The sequence below is a fragment of the Dermacentor andersoni genome, chromosome 1 (assembly GCF_023375885.2).
Source record: "Dermacentor andersoni chromosome 1, qqDerAnde1_hic_scaffold, whole genome shotgun sequence".
Lineage (NCBI taxonomy): Eukaryota > Metazoa > Arthropoda > Arachnida > Ixodida > Ixodidae > Dermacentor > Dermacentor andersoni.
In genome coordinates this window covers 49,003,017-49,015,704 of record NC_092814.1, presented here as the reverse complement: position 1 = coordinate 49,015,704, position 12,688 = coordinate 49,003,017, and the positions used below count along the sequence as shown (strand labels likewise).

Here is a 12,688-nt window from a genome sequence, read left to right as displayed (position 1 = left end):
TATTGACACAAGATCTACGATGGGATTCTCATATACATCACATAATCTGCATTAAAAATATTGCTTTTTCTAAAAGTACTATTGCAGCTAGCACCACCAGACACAAAGTTGCTGGCCTATAATACACTTATCAGACCCATCCTGGAATACGCCAACGCTGCTTGGTTTCCGTACACAAAAAAGAACAAACTAACCAACAAACTCGAAGGAGTTGAAATAAAAGCGCTTAGGGCCATTTTTGATAAATTTAACCGAACAGATTCGCCCACAGAACTGCTTAAAAGGCTGGATTACTAACCATAAAAACCACTCGAGATTGGCGCGCTTAAATGTAATGTACCAACTATTACACAACCACCTAAATATATACATGTCCCGTTATATTAAGCAATCCACAGCAAGAACTACCCGCCATAATCATTGCCATACCCTTGCGTCTTACAAATTCTATACAGAAGCCCTCAAATTCTCGTCTTTTCCCGTGGCGATCAGAGAATGGAATAACCTGACCCCCTCCATTACCAGCAGCACATCTTTGGCTCGTTTCTCTGAACTAATTGAAAGCCTCGCAATTTTTAAACAGTGATATGTTTTTGCCTTTGTCCTCATATAAACCAAGTGTACATGTCATTTGTTTGTGCAATTTTGTAGATTTTGTTGTATGCCTTACAGCCGTCAATTGCGCGATATTTGGTTGTATAATGTTTTAGACAATTGCAGCGCTGACCAAGGTAGCTGACAGCTCGAGCAGAGAGCCAGTCCGTCGTTGTCTTAGTCGGGGTGACCGTACTCATCTTTCAAGAGACGCAGGTAGAATGCACATAGAATGATATAAATGCTCTTTTAAGGGATGGCTCGAAGCCATAAATAGCTTCCTACTCACATTACGGAAAGTCTTTCTTGTATCGTAAAGGTACGAGCGGTTTAACGGCAGAAGTGCAGAAGACGTGACAGGACAGACGCCTTAATTTGCACGTGTAGTTGATATCTCACAACACTAATTGCATTCTGGGGCTGTTACGATGCAATTTCTCACCTGCCACTATTCCAGTGAAGCTATCCTTATACAAAGTACAAATACAGCCTACAGTGAAATATGCATGTTCCATGTATGAGACGCCGTACACTCTTTCCTAAAGAACATTCATGAGTCCATTCAGAACTACGTCGCCCGTTTCATTTTGACCAATTATTCTAGTCTTGCTAGCGTCTCAATTATGAAATAAACCCTTGGTTTAACTGACCTTGTATTGCGGATCAAGAATACCCATCTATGCCATTTGAATAAGGTTCTTTACACTAACCATGCTCTTAACCATGCTCTTGTACTTCGTACATCTTGTATTTTATCACGCGTTGACCATCAGGTTAAGGTCGATGTGCCGACTTGCCCCTCGAATGCTTACCTCAACGCCTTCATCCCGCGCACCAGTGCGAAATGGAACCATCTCCCTGCCTCCATCACTGGGTGTGTTCAGGTAAGGACAGACTAAAGGGGTCCAGGCTACTTTCAGTTCCCAGTGAAATTTTTATATGAGGTGGGAAGACGTCTCTGTCGAAATGAATCAACCTTCATTTTGCGAAACTTAGCACGAATTTCTCGGAAAAAATCTTAGTACGCTAAAGGTACAAAAGGGCATTTTAACGACTTGCAGATTTTACAAATTCGAAGGCCTATTACTCTAAAATTAACGCATTGTACACCACCAAAATTTTCCCGGTAAGTCTGCACCACTAGTAATATTGGTTCACGGGAAGTTAAATTTATGTGACTCTCAGTATGTTCTCGAAAAATTGCCAAACTTTGGTTCTTGCGCAACTGCCTCTGTCTGACCCCGAAATCAGGGGCTTTTTTGGGGCCAATATAACTAAGGCGGTGAAGCTGGAAAAATATTTCTGACAAATCTTCAGAAGTTTTCTCGTTGCTAAAAAGAAAGAAGTATGCAACTACGCCACGTATTTATTTCGTTATAAAATCCCCAAAATGACAAAATTGAAATAATAGCAAAAACAAAAAATGAAGCATTTTGGAGGCCTATTAAAAAAAAATAGACATCGTCCATTTTTATGAAAATTTTATACAATGCCCACACAGGATTGTTAAATATAGTACTGCAATAATATGTTGCATTATTTTATGTTAAGGGAGAAAATCGAGACTATTTTAAGACCTACGGATGGTCATCCGTACGATGAGTCTCGGTCTAATAATAAAATAAAAGTCGTACTCATATTTAATTCTGAACTCATTATTTTTGCTGTAGTAAAGACGAGTGACTCACATTATGTGTTTCTTGCTTAATTTTAGCGATGAAATGAGTTGAGCTTGAGGTTTCAGGGCTCCTGCATCCGTATTCCTACTACGGTACGTTGAAGTAGCAAGCACGTGAGTGCGCGTACAGCAAGATTTTTTAGACTAGTCTGGGGAACCTATTTATGGCATTGATCTCTAATTGCATTTGCTATCTGAAATGCTCCCCGTGTACACGAACAATGCAGCAGCCTAGAGGGAAATCGCGATGACGCCACTGCAGTGGGTGAGCCATCTGGGTATGTTCAGATGAGGACAGTCGCCGAACGGGCCCGAATATTTTTTCATTTTCACTTAAGTTTTTATATTAGGCATAAAGATCCTCGCACACCGCGGAACTGCGACTAGTTCACCATCACATTTTCTTTTTTGCACACACAAGAAATCCTAATTAACTGAGAATATGATGTCTTTAGCATTCCTGAAGGAGTTTCAAAATGTGACCATGAAATGGATCCCTCATAACAACATAAGGCGCACGCAAGCAAATGCCATACACGAAAAAAGAAAGCAGTTTTGTGAAAAGGGTTCCATTGTTTCTCACTTCGGCTTAGCGGAAAATTGGTCCACGGTACTCCCGCATGAGGTGCGATCATACCATTGACAAAGCGCGCAAATTAGCACCTTCACTTGCGTTGTATCATCAAGGAAGTCGACATGGAACTACAGCCCTGACTAGCGACGACGTCCGACACGACTCCGCACATGCGCACATTGAGGATCACGCTCCAATTTACACCCAACTAACACACATGTGCGATGCAGTGGCCGCCCATTTAAAAAAGTTAGTCTTTAGAAACTTGCTGTACGCTCTATCGCGTGCTTGCTACCTCAACACACCGTGGTAGGAATACGGATGCAGGCGTCCTGAAACAAGATCAACCTATTTGACGGCTAAAACGAAGCAAAAATGATACAATCTGCGTCACTCTCCTTTTACTACAACAAAACGAATTAGTTCAGAATTTAACATGAGTGGGATTCTTATCTTATTATTGGAATGAGACACGTCGTAGGGATGACCATACCTGGGTCTTAAAATAGGCTCAGTTTTCTCACTTAAAATAAATAATGCCACATGTTTTGCAGTACTATATTTAGCACACGTAGGTGGATATTGTAAAAAAATTTAATAAGAATCGGCGATGTCTTTTTTTTAAAACATCTCTAAAGTGTTCTAATTTTCGCCATTATTGACATTTTGGCATTTTGGGGATTTTATAACGAAATAAATACGTGATGTAGTTGTATACTTCTTTCTTTATTTTGAGGGAAATCTTTCGAAGATTTGTCAGAAATATTTTTCAGCTTCGCATCCTTAGCTAAAATGCCCCTCACCCCCCCCCCCCCCCCCCCCTAAAAAACCCTGATCTCGTGGTCATCAGAGGTACTTGCTAAAAAAAAAAGTTTGACAATTTTTGAAACACATACTGTAGGCTACATAAATTTAACTTCCCGTGGACCAATATTATAAGTGGCGCAGATTTACCGAAAAATTTTGGTGTGGTAAAATGCGTTAATTTTAGAGTAATAGGCCTTCGAATTTGTAAAATCTGCATCGATAAACACCCTTTTGTAACTTTAGTGAACCAAGATTATTTTCGAGAAATCCGAGCTAAGTTTCGCAAAACGAAGGTTGATCTCTTTCTACAGAGACATCTTCCCACCTCATATAAAAATTTCGCTGGAAACTAACATAGTCGGGACACCCCTTAGTCTGTCCTTACCTGAACCCAGCCCGCTGCTATCACCGAGAGCACTAACTTTAAGAAAGTGAGTTGCAATTATATAATTTCATCCCACTCCTCTCTCAAATGACCTATGGGTCATGAGAGTACTGGAGAATTTAAAATAAATAAATAAATAAATAAATAAATAAATAAATAAATAAATTCAAAAATAAATAAATAGCCATTCCACTGTGCGAAGGCGGATGAACAACCGAGTTGTATATATGGTGATAAATATGTTGATAATAAATAGGTTGATTTAAAATAAGACACAACGAGGATGAATTTCCTTTCTATCACGATTTTTGTTGTTGTTTTATTAAATTGCATACTCAATGCTTCTTTTTATTTTTAACCTTCTTTTGTTTGCTTTCTTTTATTCATTATTTGCTCGCCAAGGTGACTTTTGCTTTATGGTCGGTATGATGTACGGCCAGTGGCTCTGTGGCGACACTGGAAAGGTTCTTGGCCAATGTGAGGTCTATTCACGACCGATGACGAGTAGCGGGCACAGTGATGTTTGTGTAACACGGAATGCCGAACCTTTCCAAAATAAACGTCAGGAACCACTTTCCGTCTGGTCGAGACACGTCTATGTTGAAATCACCCACAATTACGATGGAAGTGGAGTCGGTAGGGGTGATCCGAACAAAGGTGCGTACGCTTGGCGTTTGCGGCACGATCTTCGTCCGTATTACGTGCCGCCCGCCGTCGCCGCGCACATTCCCGCTTCTGCTCACGACGGTGTTCTTCGTAGGCGCGCTGTTCATGCGCAGTCCTCACCGCACGCGGCGAGGAATGCGTGCGGGTGGAAGGGAACGGGTGGAAGGGAACTGAGATAAGCTTACGTGGTTTGCCTATAGAGCCCGGGACGTCAAACCGCAATCCATACTAAACAGTGTCTGTTCCGGTTTAACTTTATCTATTACGATATTTTTTTTTATCACAATACGCTTTGACCCTTCTCGCGATTAAACACAGCTGGGACACACCCTGCAATACGCTTTCGCTTTAAGCTTTAGCTCTTTTAGCTCTTGGGTGGCCGGCATCTTTTTTGCCTGCGCACACAAAACGCCAGAACCTAACGTATAACAGCTCCGCTGTAATGAATACCAGTTTAGCCTGGCTTCGTGTTGCTCTTTAGTGCCTCATTAAAGACGACCTTCGACTTCCCGAACAGCGATGGAAATCAATGCAAGCGTAGTTATCGCCTTTACGTCACCCTTCATGCCAAGTTATGCCAACGCAATGTGGGGCTAATTACGCATCAAGATGATGACAGAGGCACGTTCTTCTGCTTGTAGTTATGAAACGAGTGGTCGTGCTCTTCTCTCCTCCCATCTAACACTTTGTAACTCCACCGCTTCCTCTCCCAGGCTGTACAGCTGCAGATTCAGCGAGTCCACGTTGTGTTTATTGCGGCGGCACCTAATTGAGGCGTCAAAGTTGACGTACACTTGGACACCTTGAACTTGTGGACCATAGAGTTTCTCGCTATATTACCTAGAGAGAAATTTGGCATTGCTGCGCTGTCGTATGCATGGGAATGCCGGTATATTGTGACTTCGGATTGGCGTCGTTCTCGGAGAGCCAGGACACTTTGAAGACGCACCTGGCAAGCACCGTTCCGTCTGTCACAATGATTCATTTTCTACTAAACCTGCACGTAAAAAGTTGTTTTAGTTTTATTATTACACAAAAGCATGTTTTGTTTAATTAGGAGAACTTGTTATTGCATGTAAATTTATGTAAAACGCAAACAGTATCAGCGGGCCGCTAAAGTTGGAGGACAGACAACAACACTCGAGCCTGCTTTGGAGCAGTTAGTCGTCTGTTCTTGTTTTCCTTAGCTTGGTTATGCATGGTAGGTGAGTAAACTTCACTGGAAGATGTAATATGAGTTAATGGAAACATTTTATTACGATTTTACTTAAAGAACGCGTTATTTTTGTAGCCATATTCACGTTTTCGATGAAGCCTCTTACAACACCAGCCAACACAAGCCTCGCAGACACATATACTATAGGCACTATAGATATACCGTCACTCCCATGACAGCACAGCGCCGCTTAGGAAACTCCCATAGATGGCGGCGCCCATAGAGTTTCTTACAATAATTACTAGAGGGAACTCTGGCGCTGCAGTCGTTGTACCACCATGAGAATGATGGGAAGTACATGGATTTGCCTGAGCTTCGTGCTTGTGGATTCAGACGTTCTTGTGGCTTTGTATATTACGCTATATAAATCTTATTGTCGTAAATTTCAGCGCAATCTATACTCTTCGAAGTGCAGAAGACGCCGCCAACACGCACAATTGCTTTTAATCGTGTATCTTAATATACCACACATAAGGCCCCTCACCAGGCACCATCGAAAATTTTATTATACGCTAGAAATTGTGAAGAGCCCTCCACGAAACATTCCACCACAAGAATTAAAAAAAAAGAAGAAATGGAGGAAGCGGGGGGGGGGGGGGGGTTCAGTAGTGGCTGATATAACGCAAATGAAATGTTGAGAGTTCATTATGCGATGAGGCGGCCTACGCTCCCCGCAGCTGACGCTCTCTCCGTTCCTTCAATTCGTACTCGCAAGTGAAGTCGCTCTCCTGCCTTCTGCCGCATTTGCTTTCTTTTTTTTTTTACTTTTCTTGCTGCACGGCACATTTCCACAGGCAGTTCGCCGTACTCTGCGTCTCAATTCCCAGAGTTGTTCTCACTGCTGCTGGCTATTTGTGCGCTACGCGTAATGCGGGTGAAACGGAAGCGCTATCGCGAGTGACGTCATCCGTCTCGCTGCCGAAGGGGCTCCTTCGAGGAGAAGAGTGCGCGGGTTCCAGTTACAACTTGCTACTGTTCTCGCGGCGTACACCGGACCTTGCAGACGTGATTGTCACCGCAACGAGCCACGCTTGTCCGTGATTGCACGTTCTCCCTCAACAATCTTCCAGCCGTTGTCCTTATAACCAAAATCCTCAGACCGGCTAACTCAGTCCACAGTTGTCACTGAATGGATACCGTGACATTCTAACGTAATGTGCTAAACGGTTTCTCCACCATTTCTACCTGCTATGCACGAAGCGGCTTTTGTCAGAAAGGGTTCTCCTATTATTCCGCGTTCTCAGACTCCCTGGTCTTGCTTGGAACATCAATTGTCATATAAGTTTATGATAACTCATGAAGCGTTTTCCTTTTGACTTCATTCTTCGCTGTTCGATATAGTTCCATGGCTGTATTCCTAGAATTGATAGGCGCAATGGATTGCGCCTATCAATTCTAGTGTTTCTGCTTCACCGATCTTATGTTCAACGCCATTTTCTTTACCGCTATCCCCGTGTTAGCTGCTTGATGCTTAGTTTCCTGGTCCTCTTCCTCCGCTGTAAGTCAACGTTTTCCTTCTATACAGCCACCTAAATAGCCTAGTCGCCCATATACGTTTGTTCATATTTTTGTTCACAGTGTACTTTGCCCTGAGTATTCCACAGTTACAAGGACGCCTGCAGCCCATGTCTCTCTGTACTGCTTCATTTGCGGTTTTTCCATGCACATCCAATGCTGATCTTCCAGCGGTCTTTTTGGTTAATATACAGGGTGTCCCACCTAACTTTAGCGAGAGTTTAAAAATATGCGAATGCCACGTAGCTGCAGAGAACCAAGGTAATGTTGCTTGCCGTCGCTTGCAGATACTCAAAGAAAATTTTTTTTTTCATTTCACCTAATTAGACAATTAGTCTTCATTAATTAATCAACTTCTCAAATATTATAATTAGATTAAAAGTGTCAATGAGAAAATTGTAGAGCGACATAAAAAAAAAAAACTCCCGATACATCTTTTTGCTGCTCAAGGCGTGCTATATACATAAAAGTTTTTCCCGAGCGTGAAAGAAGCCCGCGAATACACGCAAAGTGCCTCGAGCGGCCAGCCGCGCTGCAATTTTCTAGTCTCTCTAATAGCTGGCCCATTTGAGCTTAGAAACATCAGTAGCTAGTTTACCGACTTTTGGTTTGACGACCGTTTAGGCCGGCACTCCAGGATTGTTTGCTCTGAAATCATCCGGTCCTCGAGACGGCTCAATGCGGTTGCGAGCGACCACCAGCTAGGAAGCACGTGTATACCGTTATAGTCTGCGTGTGCGTCCAGGTCTTCATTGTGGGCATACACATCTCCTAGCAATATAATTTCCGCATGGTCAGCGATCTATTTGTTATTTCTATGCATACAATGCGCAAATTCTCGGTTTGCTTGTCTGCAATTGTTGCCTGTCCACAAGTAAGCGGTATTGTGCGAGACGCTCGGGCGGAGCAACTGCCGGCCTTGTTCGCCAGGCTAAACCCGACTGTTGCTACAATTCACCACCACCCCCACCACCATTTCTAGAATTACGTTCTTCCCCACGATTGTGCCTGTCGCTCAGATTTGCTCACTACAATTGGGTTTTATTCTGTCCTGTTTAAGCCCTCCTAGATGTAGCCTCCAATTAATCGCGGTTCCTCCAAACCTCTAAGAGTAGTTTCTGCAACAGCATATACATACTACATCCCAGCATACGCATAACAGCACGTACAACTTAAAGGGAATAGCAGCGCCAGTACGGCTGAAATACAGGTATTCAAGCAATAAAATTGGTCACATTTGGGCAGGTTTTGTATTGCAATAAGTAGAAGCGTAATAAATAACCAGACACATTTAACAACGCAATACTGCTCTTCCTTTGGCCGCTCGGATAGAAAACAACTTGTACATGTGGTAAAATCGCGTTTTCGATGGCGAATGGCGTTGTCCGAAGTGGGCCAATGAACAATCAAAATGAAAAAAAAAGGAACCGTTGATTATTTTTCTCCTTATTTGATTAAAGATGATGCTAAGGTAAACGGCACGAAGCGCGACAAAGTTCCAGGCCATCTTGACTACAAAGTCAACAGAAGTAATACAGTTTCGCAAAAGTACACTGCAACGAACGCGGAAGCATAAACGGCGTGTACATGTAAGGTTAACGCACAGTTACCGTTTAACAATACAAAAAAATTTTCATGCATAACACTTAGCAGTATGAAAAAAAAAAGCACTGTGAAATAAAAAAAAAAGTGGCGTTTTATTGCTGGAAGTTTGTGGCCTCTCGCAAAGATTTCCTGGTGAACAAAGCGGGAAACGAACGCTTCCATATTTACTGACGAGATGGCTTTGAGTGCGCACGATATTTCTCGGCTTTCGGTTTAGGAAACTAAAGCTTAATTAAAATATATGATTTCATTTCATATCTGCTAGAAAATGTAACAATGAACTGGGTTATGATGCCGCTGTGAAACTACTGCATGTGCTGTAATCGCTGCTAAAGAAGAAACAAGTAGAGCAAAGAAATAATGTTATTATAATCTGCATAACTTTCTGATGCGCCGCCTGAAACACCTAGGCACGCCGCGTAGCTTCCAGTCTAGTGCCAAACTGCTGTTACGCAAAACGCAGTAGAGGCACAAAAGACTTAGCGCTCAAAAAAGAAAAAGAATAACTAGATTAACTCGTGGTACGTGTTCCTGCGTTCGCTTCTGCATGCCGGACACGCAGCTGCAGTCGTGCACTTCTCACGTGATCGCGTCGTGCTTATTGCAGCGCTCTTTTATGAGCACACTTCGTCGTCATGCACAGCCATTCCTCGCTTGCAACACTTGGCAGCCGTTCCCAGCCCCGCAACAGATGGCAAAACGCATTCAGACGGGGTTGTATTTAAAGTGGAGAGGTAAAAAAAAAAAAAAAAAAGAGTTGTGGTTGCAATGGGAAGCTCTGCCACCCACGACCACGCGCGGAGCCTTCGCTGCGAAATAATATATTTCTCTGGCTGCATTCTCGCCGGAAGGTTGGGGGGGGGGGGGGGGGGGAGGTCACTGTGGCAGGTATGGCAGGTCACTGTGACACGTGTATGTCTCTTCTGAGTGTACCAGCCCGCGTGCAAGACACGCACAAAGGTCAACATGTTGTTGGGAAAAGGTCCCGTTGGGCTGGTAAAAAAAAAAAAAAAAGCGAAACGAAACAAAACAAAACTTGAGATATTTGTTTGTGGTATTCTGAAAACATTGCACGCAGAAACAATTGTGTTAGCGTGACGAAAAAAAAATGACATTTACATGGCTCCATTCTAGCACGTCAACGTATTTGCTCATAAGTACAGAGGCCGGATTATAGGCAAATGTATATTTGTTGTCGCACGCCAGGGACTAACACTTTTGATGCATGAGTTAAGTAGTGGTTTGGCACTGGCTGTATATATAGTGCCCATAGATGCCTATTTCTGTCCTTTGTTTGTGCCTATATGTGCCTATATGTGCCTGTTCTTGCTTTTGCCATCTGCTTATAGCAATGCTTTTCTGGGACGCTATTATTGTTTCGAAAGCAGATTCGGTTACTTCTTTCCATAAGACCTGACAGCATAACTAGACGATGTTGCTAATGGCAACGCACCTGGCAATCTGACCTAGCAAATGAGCGCTTGCGTTGTCAACGTAAGTCGCTGTTTTGAGTCTCTCACCATCTTCTTGCCACTCGTTGGCAATTCCAGAGAAAAAGATCAACAAAAGTGTCCCTCTTAGGCAGTGGTCATGTTACACTCCAGGTGGGAATATGAAATGCGTATCATTTTCGCCAAACGTGTAGTGCAGGCTGAACCTTGGAAGAACTGTTGGCCCCCATTGGAATGCTTCTGCCGCTTTTGGTAATCGAACCCGTAACCTCATGCTCGGCGCGGAACGTCATATAGCCAGTGCGCAACCACGGCGGGTAGACTGGGGAGGTGCACTGGTGGCGTTGCAGCGAAGCAATTCGTTTCACGTAGAATATAATGGAGTAAGGGATTCATTTGCAAGTCTTATGCAACGCCGAGACAATAATCCATCGCCTTCGATTTTGAGTGGCAAACACCAATAGCGTTCTCTTCAATGCTGTGCTTCTACGTGCTTTTGGGGTCTGAAGATCAGTAACGTTTCTATTACTCTTCTCGAGTGGCCAATACATTAAGCAGTACGAATGTCGTTGGCGGAATTAAGAGGACCGGACAAACTACTATTTTAACTATAAACAAAATACGTATCGGGCATCGACCAACGAGTCTGCTGGATAAAAATGATATTAACGTCTTCGTAAGAAATTTCTTAGCGTATAGAGTGACCTACATATTGAGATACCAATATACGCAGCTGTGCATCGCATGCAGAAGAAAATTAATAAATAACAGAACTTATTGGGATCTGATGAATACTTGGTTGCGCTAGCAGGAAAAAGAAGCTTAGGGAGAAAAGTAGGAAAACAGCAGCAGGTCTTACTTTCCTTCCTAGCCTTTTTTTCCTGATAACGCAACAATGTATTCATTAATTGACAGTGTTTGAACTGAAGTGTGTGCGTTTCGATAGTATACAGAGAACCCTAGGTACCTAGATATTTTGTATATACCAAATGTTCAGAACTACAGCATAAGCCTCACACATATGCGTAAAACATAGACTGCTGCTAATAATTTATTAAGGTGCAATGTTGCGCATTGCAAACTCGGTATAACGTTTCAAACGCACGTAGTCTTATATTTTAATTGTTACCGGCGCCACATATCGCTCAGGTTTAGATGTTTCGGGCGTCTTTCGTTAAGTTTGAAAGCATCGTCGATGTTATTAAAATTTGCAGAGGAAATATACAATTAACATCAGCGCCAGCTGTCATATATACGGACACTTCGCTTCATGTGCAGCGGCATTTCGCGAAGGCAATTCATAGCTCAGACCACGGACCTGTGTTGCTTTGCGCAGACGGCTGCAGGAGAGACGAGTCTTGCTCAAACGACGCAAGCACCGACCAGTTCGGAACGAGCGTCGACATGCTGGAGTACGGCGTATCCCGGAGGTAACCAACCGACCCGCGGCTGACCGGAGCCCACAGCAGAACTCGGCGGATCGAACGAAATGCTCGAAAAAATAAAAGTTCACTTTCCCACGTCGTTGCTTTCGCTTGAATGAAAACGAGTTGTATGCTGCGATCCCACGATGCGAAATGCAAGCTAGAGTGGCGACCGGCACGGTTGCGATCGAACGGCAAACGCTTCGCCCTATAGTGTGCGCCGAATTCGATTCGATGCCACCGCCATTGATGTATATGTAGGACTGCCAGAGCTTGCTTCGCAACGACAGCGCCTGCCTTGACATGTGACAAGGCATGTCGTAGGGTGCACATGCGTCGTCACTGACCAGACAAAGTGACGGAGAGACAAAGCGGCCGAAGGGGCTTATAGCTGGTTCTGAGAACCGGCTTCTGGTGCCTGGTGAAGACGAAGTTTATCTGAATCATTTGGAATTATCTCCAAACAAATGCAGACAAAAAAAAAGAAGATTCAATTTGCGCTTCCGTCTTTCTCTTCTTTTAATGCCGCTCATAAACCGTGGGCCTACAGTATAGTGCAGTGTTTGTAAGTAGCAGGGTGTAATTTTATAGCATTCGGAAACGTTCACAGTGTAATTTACTGCTTTCAGTTTATTGCCAGCGTGGCCATTTGACGCAGCGTGAATTGCGAGCGTGCGACTTCAAGGAAGTCAAATCACGATGCAGACTACAACAGCGTGCAGCTTAACCATCGAACTTGACCACTAGCAGCGAAGCCTCCACAAGTTTCTTTA

At 43.4% G+C, this 12,688-nt stretch overlaps 1 protein-coding gene across 1 annotated transcript in view; it reads left to right on the top strand.

Annotated features, from left to right (window-relative positions):
- The window catches only part of LOC126545548 (oxytocin-neurophysin 1-like), a 55,036-nt gene extending 43,021 nt beyond the window's left edge, over nucleotides 1-12,015 (top strand). The window contains exon 4 of the mRNA XM_050193465.3: nucleotides 11,828-12,015. Within this exon, the coding sequence (XP_050049422.1) occupies nucleotides 11,828-11,925 (98 nt within the window). The 3' untranslated portion in view covers nucleotides 11,926-12,015. The remainder of the gene's footprint in view (nucleotides 1-11,827) is intronic.
- The last annotated feature ends 673 nt before the right edge of the window (nucleotides 12,016-12,688 follow it).